Source organism: Cryptomeria japonica, chromosome 4 (genome assembly GCF_030272615.1).
Source record: "Cryptomeria japonica chromosome 4, Sugi_1.0, whole genome shotgun sequence".
Lineage (NCBI taxonomy): Eukaryota > Viridiplantae > Streptophyta > Pinopsida > Cupressales > Cupressaceae > Cryptomeria > Cryptomeria japonica.
The window spans coordinates 327,407,953-327,427,701 of record NC_081408.1 but is presented as its reverse complement, the minus strand read 5'-3'; the positions used below and the strand labels follow the sequence as shown (position 1 = coordinate 327,427,701).

At 34.8% G+C, this 19,749-nt stretch overlaps 1 protein-coding gene across 2 annotated transcripts; it reads right to left on the bottom strand.

Annotated features, from left to right (window-relative positions):
• Positions 1 to 1,378: 1,378 nt before the first annotated feature.
• On the bottom strand, positions 1,379 to 6,935 carry LOC131063566 (probable protein phosphatase 2C 27). Of its 2 annotated transcripts, XM_057997419.2 has the most exons (5): positions 6,457 to 6,595; positions 6,094 to 6,189; positions 3,422 to 3,619; positions 2,663 to 2,898; positions 1,379 to 2,547 (listed from the first exon to the last, which is right to left on the bottom strand). In XM_057997419.2, exons 3-5 carry the CDS (start codon positions 3,596 to 3,598, stop codon positions 1,995 to 1,997), a joined length of 966 nt encoding a protein of 321 aa, XP_057853402.1. In that variant the 5' UTR covers positions 3,599 to 3,619; positions 6,094 to 6,189; positions 6,457 to 6,595; the 3' UTR covers positions 1,379 to 1,994. The 2 variants fall into 2 exon arrangements, with proteins under 2 accessions (XP_057853402.1, XP_057853401.1); XM_057997418.1 differs by lacking the exon at positions 6,094 to 6,189 and having other exon boundaries at positions 6,457 to 6,935.
• Positions 6,936 to 19,749: the final 12,814 nt, after the last annotated feature.

Sequence of the window (19,749 nt, the reverse complement as noted above, 5' to 3'; positions counted from 1 at the left end):
AGAACCAAGGCTAGAACACTTATCCCACTCTTGTTTACATCAAAAAGCTCTACCCAATTGAGCTGCAATGTCTTGAACAACACCACAGAATTCTACCTAATTGAGCTGCAATGTCTTGAAGAATTGACGAAAGGCTAAATTTAGAAAGAGAAATTCAACCCACATAGGGTATTTGGATTTAGTTATTCCTTCAGGGTGGAAATAGATATCCGGAAGGAAATCGATATCCAGAAATCGATATCCTAGGCTTCTTGTACATAGCAATTTTAACCACAGGTAATCCATGAGCCTTGTTGCGGAAATCAATATCCTGGGCTTCTTGTGCATAGCAATTTTGACCACAGATAATCCATGAGCCTTGTTCCAGCACAGTGAAAGCATGGTCTGGATCACAGAAGGTGCAGGCGACATAGACTCTGCCCAAACCCATAATCCAACCCTTTGACCCCCGGTTGTTACTGAGCCCATTTAAAAAAATCTTCTTCAGAGGGGATATACCTCTGAGAAAAGAATATAATTGTTTTTGCTTTGCAGTCTAAAATAAGGTCAACGATATTATCAGGTAGGTTGAAGGACATAACCTTACCTTCCATCCAACTGTTCTGTTGTAATTATCGTAGGTTTGAGTAGGTTGTGTTGGCAATGCTAAGGTGGAATCCCGTTTTGAAGAAGGCTTTAGGTCAGCGATTCAGAATGCAGATGAGTTGGACCTCCAGCCGGCATATACCAGTATAGACAGCATTCTGGTAATCCAAATCCTTCAATAAAGGTCCGGTCCACTAACACGTTGGATTTGTCAGATTCGGAACTGCTGCATTCTCTGGCCTTTTTCTCATGTTCTTGGGTTTGATTTAACAAAATATTTACTGTTTTATAATGTTATTACAAAACCATCAAACATATGGATCCAGTCTCATGCTAAAAATTCTCAAATGCTAGGTGTCAATCCTCGTGATAAAAATTCTCGAATATTAGGAGTTGCCAATCAAATTGAAAGAGACTGGTGTTGCTAATCAAAGCCTCAAATGTGATAAACACATTTCTGTTTACCTGGGGATTTTGTGGCCATTTATTTGGGTATTGTGTGGCTGTTTATTTGGTGATCCAAGACTCTCCTCATGAACATTGTTTGCGAGGACATTAAATCTATGCTACAATATTAGATTCTTTTTTATTTTTAATATTCATAATTCCATGAAGAGTGTTCCATAGATATTCCATTTAAAACAGATAATAACAAATTTATCGAGGATTACACTTACCATCCAGCCACTAAAAAACGTAATCTTTGAAATCCTTTATTATAACGGTTAGCCTCTCTATATAACCATTCGCTAGTTTAATTAACCAAGTATTAGCATCTGAAAAAATCCAAAAATCCAAAAATCCAAAAATATTGGTTTAATTAATTGCAATTGATTGATTGCTAATAGAAGTTTTGGATACAAAACTCTAAATGTAAACAGCGGCACTTATCTTTGTTATCCTCTTGCTAAAAATGAGGATCTCATCGAACAACCCCCAATGGTTAACAAAAATAATCCCCTATGAATTCCCTTAAATCAGCAAGGCTACGCTCTCTGCAAGAAATATTTTCAAGCAATGAACGGCTGGCCTTGTATGCTCAAGAATCACCCTATAATAATGCACATAAAAAATCCCCCACTTTTACAGACACCGAGTAAGATGGTCCTCTGTTTGCATATAATTACACAATCATGGAAGTGCGTGCCATTGGCCATCTTCCAATATGACCCAGCAGTTTTGGTCAATATAGAGAAGCACTAAATTGTGCTCTCACCAAACAGATGTCCGTTTAGGCATTCACATTAGAACCAACATTCTAGCACTGAACATGGGAACTGCATATCTATTGAATCTTACAAAACATTTTACTTAATAAATTCAGGCCACCCTGACATGAACTGCACCATCTTATGCTCGAGTATAGACACATAACACTCCAAGCAGTTAACTGTCCAAAGCTGTCATTTTCAAACCGCTTCCAAGAAGCCCCTCAGACTCCGGAAGCCTTCTGCAGCAATATAATGATATCTCAGTGGAGGACGCTCGATCACAGGTGGAGGCTCAGCTGAGAAAGAAACTACCACAACTGTGAGATTGTCCTGGGTATTTTGCCGCAGAGCCTCTTGAACAAGCTTCCTAGAACAACGTTCAGGGTCATTGTACTGCATAAGCTCTTCTCGCACCATATTGACTGCCCATTCACTTGAAATCACATCCCAAATGCCATCACACCCAATAATCAAAAATTCATCTTCCTCTGTGAGATCAACCTGTTGAAATTCAGGCTCCGAACTGAGAGGAGAAGGGGAACCTTTGGGCATTTTCATGTCCCAATCACCTAATGCCCTGGCAACAGATAGTTCACCATTAAGATATCCATCATCCACAAAGCCTCCGAGAGCTTCAATTCGCAATCTCTCTGAAAATAAATCAGGTTTATGGTCCCTAGACAGTGCCACTGCTCTTCCCCTTCTACACAAAACTGCCCGGCAGTCCCCAGCATTAGCCACTAGGAGAGACCTGAACAAACAAACAACAAGATGCTCTATAATAAATTAACAAGCCATTAAATTTTGCACATAGAATTTAACAGTACCAGCATCCAAAAAAAAACATTTAATATAATATCACAAACCTGCCCAAGATTAGCGCTATCAAGACTGTTGTGCCACAAGAACTATCAACATCACTGTCATCTGCCAAAGAGAGGTCTGCCAACAGAAATGCATTCTTTACTGCCTTCTCAGCTGCAATAAAAAAATCGCCATCTTTTCTCACCATCTGGAGAAAATCCACATCTTCAAGTACAAGTCTGAGAAGATTGTTTCGAACAAATATTGCTGCACCTGCACCGCAATGTCCATCAAATACCTGTTGGGCACAGAATTTCAATATCAGATAACAGTCATTGTCAACAAAAACTGATTCCAAAGAGAAATATGTTGAAATTCAAATGAACAATGCATCATCCATTTTCAACCTGCAATGCCAAGGGCATTGATTTGAAGAAATAGATGTTACAGAACAATGAAAAAAATCATGTCAAAAGGTACTACATCATTACTTACCCCAAGGCCGGTGATAAATATGAACACCATCTTAATATTAATAATTTAGCATAAAATAGATTCACAACTGCTATGCCACAAGTATCCATACAAACAATTGCGAAGCTCTCAAAGTATTGTAATGTTCTATCATCATTTATTACAGTACTCTAAATTGCAATTTTAATAATTTCAAATTCTAGGGTTAACCAATTCAGATTACGGTAAAGGTAGAAATGTATGATGTACAGATCAGTTGCCAACAGCCATTTACATCTATTTGGAAAACTTTTAAGGAAGATGTGAACCTTAATTCTGAACATGATCCAAAAAGAGAATGAACTCACCCCATAAAAGGCATATGGTTGTGGTCCCTCGAACAACAGGCCAAGATGCTTTGATAAATCATCAACACATATGTGTTCATCCTCCATACATTTCCTGTGACCAATATCCGTCCAACTGCCTGAACGTATTGTTGGCACAAATTGTGCCTTCCCATTCTCTAACGAAGAATTTTCCATCGAACTGCCAGACTTTATATTCTGAAAAAGAAATTCACAACACAATTTTAGAATATAATCATGATGACAATAAATAACATTTCAAAGAAGCACAAAATTGACCCAAGTGTTTTAAAGTAAATATAAAATCAGCCTCCATGGATGATTTTCTCACTTATATTGGTAATCACTACAAAAGCAGGTGGACCCACATAGTACACAGGAACCTTTGGGCATTGTCAGCATTTGTTAGTACAGGTTACGTTGAATAGTCGAGTGCTTTGGGCTTCCAACCCTCTTTGCATAATGCAAATCCATACATATTCAGAGAACCTCATTAAAGTAGAACCAAATTTCTGAAGCTCGTGAACTGAAACGTGGATGGGAAGGGATGGGAAATTATCAAAAAAAGTGTATCTTGGTCAGAGAGAGTACTTCATTGTTTAAAATTTATTGCATACTTACATTCACTTACTTTATATACAAATAGTTAAGAAACATGTTAACAATATAAGGACATCTGACGCCAGTGTACGCTATTAAAGTAATGCAGTTGGCCAGAAACAGAACACAAGAACATGTAAACCATTCAACAACATCTGACACCACTGAAAGTTTAGGCCTCCCTAAACAGGAGGCGTCTATTCTGGCTCCAAAATGGCAGTACAGATTGACAAGCATGTTAGTCGCACGTTTTACACCATCAATTTTGCAATAACGGGTGTGATTGACTAACACGTCGTTATCACGCTAAAAATAAGTTCACGGGCCTTGTTAGAGGAGAGGGAGGGACCAGTAGTTGTACTACCAACAGAGCACAGGTAATCATATTCTCCACACAACTACAGACATGCTAGCAGAACAAACAAGCTCCCACGGTATCACTCAGTACCCTAGAGAGAACTAAATACAAACCATAAAATTGAAAGCCCTTACAGTGTAAGAGCAGTAACAAAGACTAAACCTATGGAAAAATTGTATATGTACAAATACATAACCCTCAATTAATTGTAATGACAAAGCAAATAATGTTGAAAATGAATTTAACTGTGTAAAGTCCATTTCCCTACTACATGATAATTCCACACAAAAACCAGTATCATGTGCGTGTAATTTCTGACCAGTAAACATTAAAACCCTAAGTTCAAAGACACATAACTACCCCATCCTCAACAACCCAAATGGATGGACTGCCCGGTAGACAAAACCCTATTACCAAGCATGCAAACATGAGACCAGCCAAACTTTAAACTCAGTTGGCATTTATGCGCTGACCCATGGTAGCTCAAGTTGGAACCAAATGGAATCTCCATCAAAACACTCTCTGACATCACTGGTCTCTAACAAACTATAGGCAAATAGAAGAAACTAAAACAGATCCACACAAAACCAATAAAACTGCTTCGTGACAAACAAGATGCCTATAATTAGATTTGGCATTTACACATGATAAGATTAGGAATCAAGAACCTAGACACTGTAGGGATAAAAACAAAACTGAGCACCAAATAAAGCCAAGTTACAGCCAATACCGACTATACTATACCTCCAACAAATACCATAATAGATGCTTCGTTCAATTGCAAATATCAAATAAACGAAAACCATGGATCTAGAAGCAAAATCCATCACAACCTCCATACACACCATGGTTATACAGGTCTATGTCAACGAATAGAAATGAAAAAAGTTAACATCAAACCCTAAAATATTCCATCTTCCCCCATATTTCAAATTTACACACGAAAAATAACCCCCGCGTTTAACACCGACAACTCAAAAACGATCCCCGTGAATTGTATATATTCCACCTGCAAAAACTCTTCTCCGAACTTAAATATGCACTTCCTTCTAGCCGCAGCTAAAAATCCCACACTAAACAAACCCTCCTACAACATCAAGATAATTCCACACAAAACAAACCAACATGCGCCAATTCTTCAGTTCACATACAAAAATCTTAATATTCAATTTTCGACTGATATCCTAGAAACAATAATTACATTAAACCTAATAAAAATATTTCTTCCTACACAGGTAGAAATTTTACGCTAAACAAATCCAAACGTCGCAATTCTGCAGCGCACTATCACAATCCATAAAATTCATATTCTTTCGCCCCTTTCACAGAAAATTAAACCCGCAAAAACATTCAATCGTCCACCCGCAACTCAAAAATTGACCCAACTTTGTCCCAATAACTAAAAATTTACTAAGATTCTAACCCAAATCCAAACGGTCCCAAATTTTAACCAAATGCCTAGAAACAACAATTAGATGAAAACTAGTAAACAATCCATCCTCCACAGCTAGAAATCCGCACTCGACAAACTCATATATCTCAATTCTGCACCACACAAACAAAATCCATAGCATTCAAATTTTCACCCGAATAGACAACAAAAAGCTGTAAACCAAACACAAAATGAAATCTATCATCCACCCACAACTCAAAATCTAACACTGAACAGACCCACAGCTAACACTAAACATACCCACAGCTAGAAATTTCATACCTAATAGACCCAAAAGTCTCAATTCAGCACCACACATAATCAATCCGTCCTCCACAGCTACAAATTCCACACAGAAACTTTTCACCTGTCTCAATTCTGCACCAAACAAGCACAACAGCCACAACCTTCATATTTCTCACAATCTTGACATCAAAAATCCATCCACAAAACCCCCAAACAACCCATCATCCACCGACAACTCAAAACCTGAAACCAAACAAACCGAAACACATCCATTCCCCACCTCCTAACCACAACCCCTAAAACAGACCCCCAAGAAAAGCCCTAAAACATCCCAAAACCCAATCAAAACAAACACAAATCACTAACCCACCACAAAAAAACCAAATTTCAGAGCCTTACCAGCTGCATGTGAGTTGCTTCTGGCATGGATTCATCAGAAAAACAATCTGGAACAAGAGCAAGAGGCTCAACTTCATCCAGCTGGCATCCAATCTCCTCCTTGAAACCCAGGGACTTGAACGCAACGTCTACAACAGTAGACAAATCTCTTCCTGCAACCATTTCTCCTTCTCCACAAAAACATCAAGATCAATATATAACAAGAAGCTCCTCCCAAAATTCACACCAAAATATCCACCACAATCCGCCAATTTGTCTGCTAAAAAGCACTCTTTTACAATCTGCTAAAATATCTGCCCAAAATTTCTCTTTGCGGGTTCTTGCAGGTCACAATTAAATTACTCTTAGGAAGAACAAGCATATAGTAAATTTAAAGTCAAGGTGGACGTAAAAGTTGAGCACGTAGCTTCGATCAACGGTCCAGTTTACTCACTCGTTAAGCCGCCGGATTTAAAAAACCACTAAACGTGTGTGAATAGTCGGGCAAATCCGTCTAAGCGCGTTCGACAATGTGATACGAAATAGTCGTGGTCGGTATTATTAAAAGACACGTGTCGGCTAATAAGACGTTAGGAATGCGTAAGCAGCCCCCGTGAACCCGCATGCGGTTTAACTGTAGAGAAGGAAAAGCATAGATACCTGCCGTAGTATCTAAGCTACACCTAAAACCTCCTAGTTTTTCTTATTATTATTTTAATGTTAGGATATCAATTATTGAAACATAAGATTAGTTGTTGTGTTTTAAAAATTTGGCCACATCTGAAGTACCTAGTGCTAGAGAGGTTATTTCTAGGTAAATGATTGTAAAAAAAATTGGATGGTTGTGAATACTTTTAGTCACATTAGCATAATGTTTTTATATTAGTAGCGAAAAACAAGTGTGTTGTTCTTTAATACAGTCTAAGGTGTTCAACAGTCTTAAGTATAATGTTATTGGAACTTGTCGAAAATGGTTTTTTAAAAATTTTGGTGAAGATTTTGGAGGTTGATGTTGGGATTGTGATATGTTTCTTTGAGATTATTTTCTATGAGATGGATCATTTTTTCTTAGTTTTCATATGAACGGTGATCCAAAGTTTTGGGAAAGTTAGAAGGTTCTGTAATGGTGGGTGTAATGCAATATGAATGTATGGAAGCAGAGGGGGACTATGAAGTGATTGTTCAAGAGTGTATTAAGCAATTATAGAAAGATAGGAAAATCTTTGTGGAAAACTTCAAAAGCATTTGGAAAATCCATTATGGAAGAAGTAAGATCACCAAAGATCTAGAAAATAACAAGAAGTAATTGGTGGGACTTTCAAATGTTTCGTTTGTTTCAATAAAAGCTTGCATTTCATTTCAATGTTGGGATCTCTCAATTACCATTTTCTACAAAGATAAGTGATAAGTTGGACATTTAAGATATCAATGAGCTCTTACATTCAAGGTTTCCTTCGAGATATAGCAACAATTTTGAAGGTAGATGTGTTTGTTTCTCCTAGATTTTAATCAATAACCATGATTAAATAAAATCCAACCAATTCAAATTATAATGACAAGTAGTAGAAGAGAGGCCATCTTTCTCATAATTTATATGACTTGCATGTGTGATAAAGCATCCAAAATTATTTTGTTACTAACTAATCAATGTCCAAACAAATTCATGCATACATAATTAATTAATTAATGATTGATTAATTAATTATTCTCTCTTTTTTTCCATAAAAAAAACTTTATGCACACATTGATTAATTATCCTCTCATGCATTCCATAAATAAACTTCATCCACACAATACCTTTTTTTAAGCAAAGGCATCTAGCACACATTTCCCATTAATTATAAAAATAATTAATTCATTGTCCTCTCATATGCCATTTTCAAAAGTTAACTTCTTCGAATCACTCAATTTTTAAATTATGTGTCTTATGCATGCACATTCTTAAATAAAATGAATCAAATAAAGTAAAGTTCATACAAAGTAACTCAAGTGAATTGATCTCAACCATTCTTATTCTCATTTGAAAAACCTATAAATATACCTCTTCTATAATTAATTAATATTAGATTTCACTTAATATGCATCAATTATCTATTCAATTGACTGATAAATCTTATAAATTCATTTTCTCTAGTTAACAACCTAAAATATTTAATGTACTCACTCATTCTCTACTCCACTCATCAATTTATTCACTTCACTATTCCATGCAATTAGTAAACTCTATTTTACTTCTTTCATGTATTTAATTAATCGTTTCATGCAAACAATTAACAGATCAATCAACATTGTTAACTCCTCTATCAACACCACCTCTAAGCAAAAAAAAAAAAAAAAACTTAAAAAACACCCCAAAAAAATTAAATCAAATTCCTAGCCTAACAAGCTCACTACAAACCTCAAATAGATGTTGATAACCCTATACTTGATTTCTGATTGATTTCAACAAAGTAGATTTGTATAAATGCAATCAATGAAAATGATGAAGAAATTATTATATTTATAGACTTTCCAAGATAATTAAATAAGGAGATGATGATGAGTTTAAGGATCTAAGTTAACTTAAAAGTTGTGAAATCAATTCAACTATAGTTTAGAAATTTTCTATTTTGAAATTAATGAGAGGATAATATAAGATTATATGTGAGAATAAGTTTCTATTAAAAAATAGAGTTGATTAATGAAAAAAAGAAGTTTCTAAATTAATATTGAGTTAATTGAGGAATGAAGATTGAGATTCTTAAACAAGATGGAGTTAACTATCAAAAATGAAATTTAATAAAAAATGGATAATTAATTTTCATTTAGTTATTTAATTAAATAATAAAAAATAATTATTTAATTTAATAGATTATTAACTGGTAATTAATAATGATTTGTGATTATTAGTAAATGATAAATGACATGATTAATTAACTAGTTAATGATTAGTGATGATTGTTAGGTCCCGGAGACAACTGAGAGGGGGGAGGGCGGGGAGGGGGGGGTGAATCAGTTGTCAAATAAATTTAAACCAAAAACAATTTAACCAACTTAATGCTTAATACGGTAAACCAGTTAAGTATGTCGGTAGATAGTTATAACAGTTAATTGCTATACCGGTAAAGATTAGTGCATGAAACATAAACACAAAGTCATCCACAATACATAACACCAATATTTGTACGTGGAAACCCTGTAAGGGGAAAAACCACGGTGGGAAACCTTACCCACAATCAGATGATACTACTGCAGATAGTAAGTGTACATAAATGGGGTCTGCACATGCAGAAAGGCCAACAGCTTAGAGTTCACTGCTCAATCACAAAATGGGAGTCACACTGACTACAGTTGAATGGTTAAATCCAATAAGAATGTACTGCATAAAATAGCATCTTCATATGCTAGATTCAGTACCAGTGTAATGTTGATATGCTTCCACAAAAACCTAGCTTCACCTTCAAATGATGTCTTAGTGTGTAGCTCTGCTTAATCTCGCATATACCTTCACACAATCCTTTTTTTCGCATTCCACATTTGATCTTACAAATAAGATCTTACATTTATACCATAACCTAAGACCAATTTTAGTAGGTCGGCTCTACAAGATATTACAATAAAAACATTTTACAAACAATATAATATCCGATGCAGTAACCGATTGAACATGTCGGTTTAATGCATTTACAACAATAATTAATCATCTCCATAGCGTGCCATGTTGATCTAGAAAAGATAAACCTGCCGGTGTAACCCTAGACCTATTTGCCGGTAACAACAAATATGCAACTATGAATATACCAATGAACAAAACTCCAGGACAAGATGTCCAAACAATGTCTTCGACATAACCATGTGTCTTCCATGCCATTCCAAGTGTCGGTGATCATTATATCTTGCCGGTGTATCAGATACTAGTAACTGTGCAATAGTTACTTGCTTGCCGGTGAATGTTGCTGGATCTCCAAAGTGCTAGTGTTTTAGTAGGTGTTGACATCAATGACAAAACCATACCAAAATACCAACAATCTCCCCCTTTGACATTGATGGCAACACAAGATGGAAAAAACATCAAAGTGCCAAAACAGAAATGCCAAGTACGAAAAACCAATAATCTCCAAAAAGATTATAACTAGAAAGTAACAATCTCTCCCCCTGGGAGCAACATGTGTTTTCCTTGTGTTTCTCAAAGTTTTTCCATACCAATCTCTCCCCAAAAGATAATAAAGATAATGTGTTTTTCCATAGATATCTCTCCCCCTTTGACATCAAATGCCAAAGTTACAATAAAACCAAGTTCATATACAAAATACCAATCAATTCGGTATACCAACTACTCCTCTTGAGAAGTAGCTTCCCATCAAAGACCAGAATAAAAGATTTCTCTGTTAATTCTATTGGTTGTCTAAGTCTCTACCAGTGGTGGTATGATTCCAAGCTAATCTCTGAGATATTCAAAAGTCTCCTTTGGCAAAGGTTTAGTGAAAATATCTGCAATCTGCTCTTTAGTATTCACATAAACCAGTTTTATCTCCTTTGCTTCAACTTTTTCCCTTAGAAAATTCAGTTTGATAGAAACATGTTTTGTTTTAGAATGTAATAGTGGATTCTTAGATATATCAATTGCTGCAGTGTTATCACAATAGATAGTAATAGGTTCCTTGCATTTTACCTTTATGTCTTTCAACATTTTCTTAAGCCATAGTACTTATGTACAGTTAGTTGCTGCTGCAACATATTTTGATTTTGTTGTTGATTAAGATGTACAACTTTGTTTCTTACTCAACCAAGAAACTAGTCTGTTTCCAAGAAAGAATGCTATGTCGGTGGTGCTTTTTCTATCATACACATCTCCTGCCCAATTTGCATCTATGTATGAACATAATTCAAAGTTTTCATCTTTAGGATACCATAATCCAAGATTTATAGTGCCTTGTAAGTACCGGAAAATCCTTTTTACTGTTGATTCATAATTTTCTCTAGGATTACTTTGAAATCTTGAAACAATACATACTGCATTCATAATATTAGGTTTGGTTTGTGTCAAATACAGTAAACCTCCTATCATATATTTGTATCTAGTTGGATTAACAGGTGTAGATTCATCCCTTTGTGATAATTTGTCATTTGTTGTCATAGGTGTGCTTACCGGTTTAGAGTTTTCCATCCCAAATTTCTTTAGTAACTCTTTTAAGTATTTGGATTGACTCAAGAATATACTTTTATTAGTCTGTGAAATCTGCAATCCTAAAAAGAATTTTATTTCTCCAATCATAGACATTTCAAATTCTTGCTGCATATAGAAAATTCCTTACATAATCCATCTTCTCCTCCAAAGATTATATCATCAACAAATACTTCTATAATCAAGATGTCATCATTAGTTACTTTATAATATAAATTATTGTCTGCATTTCCTTTAGTAAAACCAATCTTTAAAAGATACTTATCCAATCTTGCATACCAAGCTCTTGGAGCTTGTTTTAGTCCATACAGAGCTTTTCTTAACCTGCAAACCATATCATTGTCATCTGTCAAAGAAAATCCATCAGGTTGTTCAATGTATACTTCCTCTTCAAGATCTCCATTCAAAAATGCACATTTAATATCTATTTGATAAACTTTGTAGTTCTTGTGTGCTACAAAAGCCAAAAATAATCTGACTGCCTCAATTCTAGCTACCAGTGCAAATGTTTCATTGTAATCAATTCCTTCCTTCTGAGAATATCCCTTACACACTAGTCTTTCTTTATTTATGACAACCTTACCATCTTCATTATGTTTGTTTCTAAATACCCATTTGGTTCCAATTACATTTTTATCTTTAGGCCAGGGAACTAATGTCCAAGTGTTGTTTTTCTCAATTTGTTTTAATTCTTCTTCCATAGCTTTAATCCAAAATTTATCTTCACATGCCTCATTAACAGATGATGGTTCAATTTGAGAAATAAGACATACCTCTTCATTTTCCAATCTTCCTCTTGTCATAACTCCTTTAAACTTGTTTCTAATTATCTGATCTTCAGAATGATTCAGTCTTACATACTGGGGTGTCTTAGTTTGTTGTTGTTCCTCAATTATTGTGGAATCCTTAGATGATATTGGGGTAACTGGATCTTCATTCTGTACCGATGGATTTAGAGTAGGTTCATTTGTCAAAATTTTTGTTGCTGGTTCAGAGTCTATATACCTTGAAGTTCCTTTGAATTGTTCATCAATCTTTACATTTGTACTTTCAACAATTTTCTGCAATCTCTTGTTAAAATACCTATATGCTTTGCTCTTAGATGAATAACCAAGAAATATTCCTTCATCACTTCTAGGATGAAATTTGTCAATATACTCATCTCTTTTGATATAAAATTTACTTCCAAAAAATCTGAAATACTTAAGAGTAGGAGTATTACCAAACCATAGTTCATGGGGGGCCTTACCGGTTTCACCTTTGGTGTGAACTTTGTTAAATGTATAGACCATTGTACTGACTGCTTCTCCCCAATATACATGTGGTAGGTTTTCTTTTGATAACACACTTCTTGTTGCATCCAAGATAGCTTTGTTTTTCCTTTCAACAACCCCATTCTACTGTGGTGTCTGAGGTACTGATAGTTGTCTTCTGATTCCATTCACTTCACAAAATGTATTAAATTCCTTAGATGTAAATTCACCTCCTTGATCTGATCTTAAACATTTGATTTTCTTACTGATTTTATTTTTTACCATTGCTTTGAATAGTTTGAACTTTCCAAGTGCTTCTGATTTTTCTCTTAGAAAAGTAACCCAACACATTCTAGAATAGTCATCAATGATTAGCATGAAATATCTATCACCTTGTAAGCTTTTAGTTCTAGCTGGACCACATAAATCAGTGTGAATCAAATCAAGAGCATTATTTGATTTTTCTAGAATACTTTTGAAACTAGATCTAACTTGTTTTCCAAATTAACATTCCTTACATACTATATTCTGAGGTTTGACAATTTTAGGTAAATCTCTAACTGCCTTAGTAGTACTAATCTTTACCATGCAATCAAAGTTTACATGACAGAGTCTCTTATGCCATAACCAACTTTCATGTATATGTGCAATAAGCATGTCTTTTCATTGTTATTCAAATGAAAGATATTACCTCTGGTATGATTACCGGTTGCAATTTCCAAACCAGTTCTATTCATGACTTTGCATTTTCCATTTCTAAATTGTAACTGAAATCCTTTCTCAACTAATTGACCAACACTCAAAAGATTATGCTTTAATCCTTCAACATAGTAGACATTGTCAGTGTTATGCTTACCATCAAGAGATATTGTACCCTTACCTTTGATTGAACAAGCTTTGTCATCTCCAAATCTCACTAAACCTCCATTGTATTCTTGAAAGTTCAAGAATTTACCTTTGTCTCCTATCATATGATGTGAGCATCCTGAATCAATGATCCATTCATCCTTTACTTCAACTTTAGCTATTAGGGCCTGTACTACCGGTTAAGTAGTAGGTGTTGGTTGATCTTCTGTTATAGCAACAAAAACCCATCCATTGTCTGTTGGAGCCTCATCAGAATCATCAGTCACACTTTCATCAACAATGTAACAAGATTCGTCTTTATTCTTCTTAAATATGTATCTCTGATATTCAGGGTTAGGCTTGTATGTTCTTCTAGCTTCTTCTCTTAGTCTAGCATGTCTATCGGGGCATCTTGAAGCCATATGACCAATCTTATTGCAGTTAAAACATTTAAAGGGTGCTTTACCTTCATACTTACTTCCAACTGGACCTTTAGGCATTTTCCTTGCAAATAGTGCTTCAAGTTCTTCAATTTCTTCATTTTCTTTCCTACTTTCTTCAAGTTCTCTTGCATAAAAGGCTTTCCAATCAGATTTGTCAAATGATGGAGCAGATGATGTTGATGCTTTAAAGGCCAAATCTGTCTTTATAGTATCAACAGGACCAAATTCTTCAATTTCAAAAGCTAAAAGTTTCCCAATCAATGTATCCCTAGTAACTGATGTATTAGGCATTGTTCTTAACTTATTTATACCAGTGACTTTCATTTTATATGCTGGTGGAAATCCTCTTAAAACTTTTGAAACAATTTCATCCTCACTTAAGGTTCCTCCACAACATTTAATACCCAAAACAATTTCATTTACTCTTTCCATAAAAGCAGAAATCCTTTCATCTTCTTCCATTTTCAAATGTTCATACTTGACTTGGAAGCTTTCAAGTTTTGCAATTTTGACTGTGGAATCTCCTTCATTTAATGTTTCCAAATGATCCCAAATAGCTTTAGCAGTAGACCTATCTGATAGTCACATGATTTGTTGATCTGATAATGTGCTCAAAAGTGCTTCTCTTGCTTTGCAATCATTTTCCTCATCTTTTGTCAAGTTAGCTAGACTGGGTTGACCTTGTACAGCAGCAGTATAACCATTCTTTGTAACTTCCCAGATGTCTTTTCCAATGCAATTCAGATGTGTCTCCATTATGATCTTCCATATGCCATAGTTGGTTCCATCAAGTTTAAGACTGTCCTTCCTGAAATAATTAGTAGACATTGGATCTCCTCAAGCTATTAAACTTCTGCAAAATAGGGCTAAGCTCTGATACCAATTGTTAGGTCCCGAAGACAACTGAGAGGGGGGCAGAGTGAATCAGTTGTCAAATAAATTTAAACCAAAAACAATTTAACCAACTTAATGCTTAATACCGGTAAACCAGTTAAGTATGTCGGTAGACAGTTATAACAGTTAATTGTTGTACCGGTAAGGATTAGTGCATGAAACATAAACACAAATTCATCCACAACACATAACACCAATATTTGTACGTGAAAACCCTGTAAGGGGAAAAACCACGATGGGAAACCTTACCCACAATCAGATGATACTACTACAGATAGTAAGTGTACATAAATGGGGTCTACACATGCAGAAAGGCCAATAGCCTAGAGCTCACTGCTCAATCACAAAATGGGAGTCACACTGACTACAGTTGGATGGTTAAATCCAATAAGAATGTATTGCATAAAATAGCATCTTCATATGCTGGATTCAGTACTAGTGTAATGCTGATATGCTTCCACAAAAACCTAGCTTCACCTTCAAATGATGTCTTCGTGTGTAGCTTTGCTTAATCTCGCATATACCTTCACACAATCCTTTTTTTGCATTCCACATTTGATCTTACAAATAAGATCTTACATTTATACCATAACCTAAGACCAATTTTAGTAGGCCGGCTCTACAAGATATTACAATAAAAATATTTTACAAACAATATAATATCTGATGTAGTAACCGATTGAACATGTTGGCTTAATGCATTTACAACAATAATTAATCATCTCCATAGCGTGCCATGTTGATCTGGAAAAGATAAACCTGCTGGTGTAACCCTAGACCTATTTGCCGGTAACAACAAATATGCAACTATGAATATACCAATGAATAAAACTCCAGGACAAGATGTCCAAACGATGTCTTCGACATAACCATGTGTCTTCCATGCCATTCCGAGTGCCAGTGATCATTATATCTTGCCGGTGTACCAGATACCAGTAACTGTGCAATAGTTACTTGCTTGCCGGTGAATGTTGTTGGATCTCCAAAGTGCTAGTGTTTTAGTAGGTGTTGACATCAATGACAAAACCATACCAAAATACCAACAATGATAAACTAATGAGATGATGATGATTAAGGCTAGGTGAAATAATTTTAGTGTCTACAATTTGCCTCTCTCTAAAGCAATCTTCAAAGTAATTGTGTTTCAAAGAAAACAAAAGTATCTAAGAAAAAAATTAGAGAAGATGAAGATGATGATGATATACCCCAATTGAGAAAGAAATGGAAAATTGGAAAAGTGAGATGATTGATGTGCCATTGAGAGATTATCTATGCATAAATTGCATAGGTGATCTCTTGAAAAAGGAGATGTGACGAAAATGATGGAAAATGATGGAAGAAAAAGACTAAAAGATTATCGCAAAGCATGATATGGAAGAAACATGATTATGGATGAAGAGATGATAACGTGTTATGTTGACTTTGAGTTTAGCAATATTTATTTAATACTCATGGATGTTATGCAACCAGATATGTAAGACTAACGTGACAATGTATCCAATGCATGGAATGGCTCTCAAGAAAATAATAGACAAGAAAATACCCCAACACTCACATGTGTCTTATACACTTGGTGCACCCACAATGAGACAACAAATAGAATAAGGAGCTCCCTACATATCACAAGGTGCATGACATTGGTGGGTTTAGTGAGAGCGACCAACAAACATGACACACAAAAATAATAGACCTTGCTCCAATATATTCAATTAAAATCACACCATGATATGAAATGGATTGTGGTGACCTTGAGTAAGAATAGTATGGATCAAAAGATAAATTAAAATATAAACTAAAGAAAAAGATAAGCAATTGTCAAATGACACACAATAATGATATCTTATGCCAAAGTATGGAAAGACATAAGGAAGGAGTTTGATCATTTTTATTTTTGAGAAGGATTCATCCTATATAAGACAATTGATTGAATGAGAGCATATTTTCATGATGGCAAAGGAAGGCAATGCCTATATGTTATTGAGGTTGTTGTAGATTTCTATGGATTTTCATTAAAAGAACACGTTTCAAGTGTGATGTTTGAAGGTTTGAAAGCACATGTTGATGCTCGATTTAGATGTGCCTTTTTTATTGATGGATTTGATATGTTGAGGATGGTATATACTATAAGGACCATGAAAAATGTCAATTAATGAAGATACACACAAGAAAGCATTCATGAATGCATACCAATGCAAGGACAAAAATAAAATTTACCCTAGTCAAGTTGAAAACTAATTGATTGATGATGATGATGATGATGATGATGATGATGGGAAGAACACATCCAAAAATAACATAAAGATTTAGAAAGAATATTCTAGTGATAATAAGGTGACTAAAGTGGATCGAGATTAGAAATAAAAGCAAGGCATGTTCTAGATTATGCACTAGATTGCATAACAAGATTGCATGGATTAGGATTTTAGGATTGGCTATATCGGTGAGGGATATTGGCTAGGTTGATTGGGTTGGAGGTTTATAACCTATGGAAAAGGAGAACCAAGTCTTGTAATAAAGATGAAAGCATAAGGGATTGCTTAGGTAAGGATGGGAAAATAATTTGGTGAGGGGATATGAGGCATTAGGATATTTAGATGGAGGATTTAGGATATAATCTACAAGGACTAGTTCACATAGGGATATTATGGTTTCTCCAAGATGTGGGGTTTGATAGTGTTATATAGGAATTTGTGTGATATTTAGTGGTGCATAGACAGGGATGGACATGTCACGAGTTTACTAAAGCATGTTTTAAGTTTTGCCTCAAACCTTATCAAGATCAATTTGGGTAGGGAAGATGAATGGAAATAATGTGGATTGAATGGATAGTAATGTCATGACAAAAGGTATGGTGGATGAGGCAACCTGTCCCCAAGTATAATGGTACACAAAGATAATTGATCTTCAAAATGATGCATGTTTGTTAGGTTTTTATCATGGTACTTATCTATCATAAGAATGGTTTTCACTGTTAGATGAAGTATTTCTCTTTACCTTTTTTTTATCTTTTTGATCACCAAACATGACTTGTGCTTGATAGGTTTTCATCATGGTGAATACCACAAGACCTGTCATAGAAATAGTGTTCACCAAAAGGCAATTTTTCTCGCTACATTTTTTTAACTTTTTCATTTTTTTTTAGTATTTCAGAATGACATTGATCTCTAGTTTATTATTAATTATTTTGGTACATTTGATGGTGATGATGCAGATGTTAGTGTCATGATATACCAGTAGTAATTTGAATGAAGGAGTTGCCTTGTTAGCATAATGACACTTCTATGCAACCCATGGATGCTATTGTAATCCTTGTTGGTATTAGGGTTGACCTTATTCAAATGTGTGCATCATGATAGAGTTTGATAAGTCTTTATGATAAAGTGTTTTTGTTAGGATATAATACATTTTTGAAGTAGGATTTTTGGATTTTAAGAAAGATGTTGGATTGTGATGGGGGATGGTAGCTATGGATGGATTATTTGGTTTTTTGGGTGTAGGATTTTTATTTTCTAAACTTGGGATGGTGGGTGATAGAATTTAGAATTTTCATTAGGATTGCATGTTTGGAACCAACACTTGTATATGCCTTGTATGATGGGATCGATGACCATTTTGAATGAGGTGGATATATGTTATATGCAAGAGGCCTTTCTTCTAGTGGCCTGACACTTTGACTACCTTTTGGGTTTAGATTATTTGTTTTGCTTCATCTTGTTTTCTTTAGGATCTATATTAATTTCATTTAATCACATGGATTTATGGATTTGTCAGATTTTGATATTTGATATTAATATTTTTCTTTGTAAGACCTTTATTTTTGTTGGTTCTAATTGGTGGGTTCACGTAATTAGGAATGATGGTTTATGGTGTGGATGAGAGGAGTGTTAGTAGTAACCTAATTGTAAGGACTACACATGGGTCCTATTTTGATGCTTATATTGGATGAAGTTGCCCTAATATCATGGAGGTATCACTTACATAATTTGATTTATTGATTTATGAATAAATAAGATCTTGATATCTAGTTTTTTCAAAGTATTGTCGTGGTTCTAAAATTCCTTTCTCATGTAGGCTTAACTAATTTTCCATGATACTATATGCTCTAATAGATTTAATTTATGATGGACTATTTATTATTTTGGAAGAAAGATACTAACCCATCTTTATGTTTCCTTTTGGAATTGCATATCCATTACAAATATGTTTCTTAGCATTAACATTGTTGAGATTAAGGTGTATCAACCTTAGAGTCCAAACATGTTTATTTTATTATTTTATTTTGCACCCACTTTAGAAGTCCTAAAATTTAGAGGACTAGTGACACAGGTTGTCATGTTGGGACTATGATAGATCTTTTATTTACTATGATAGTTACTAGTCTGGTGGAAGAGTCATGGAGAGTTATTTTTTGGTAGTTGGTACTTATGGCGGAGTTCACCTTTGACAAGTGGTATGACATAGGTTTTATATATGACAGGATGACCATTATGGATGATTTATTGTTGTTGGGTAGAAGGATTTTTTGTTGTTATTTAGTTGTAGTGGGGGTTTTGTAAAATAAGATTCCATAACCTTGTTGTAACTTTGAGATGGAAAGTACATCAAGTAGAATAGAGATGGAGAATTTAAATGGTAAAAATTTTGAGTTGTGGAAACTTAAAATGGAGGATATGGTCGTAGATAGAGATCTATGTGCTAAAGTTTATTTGACGAA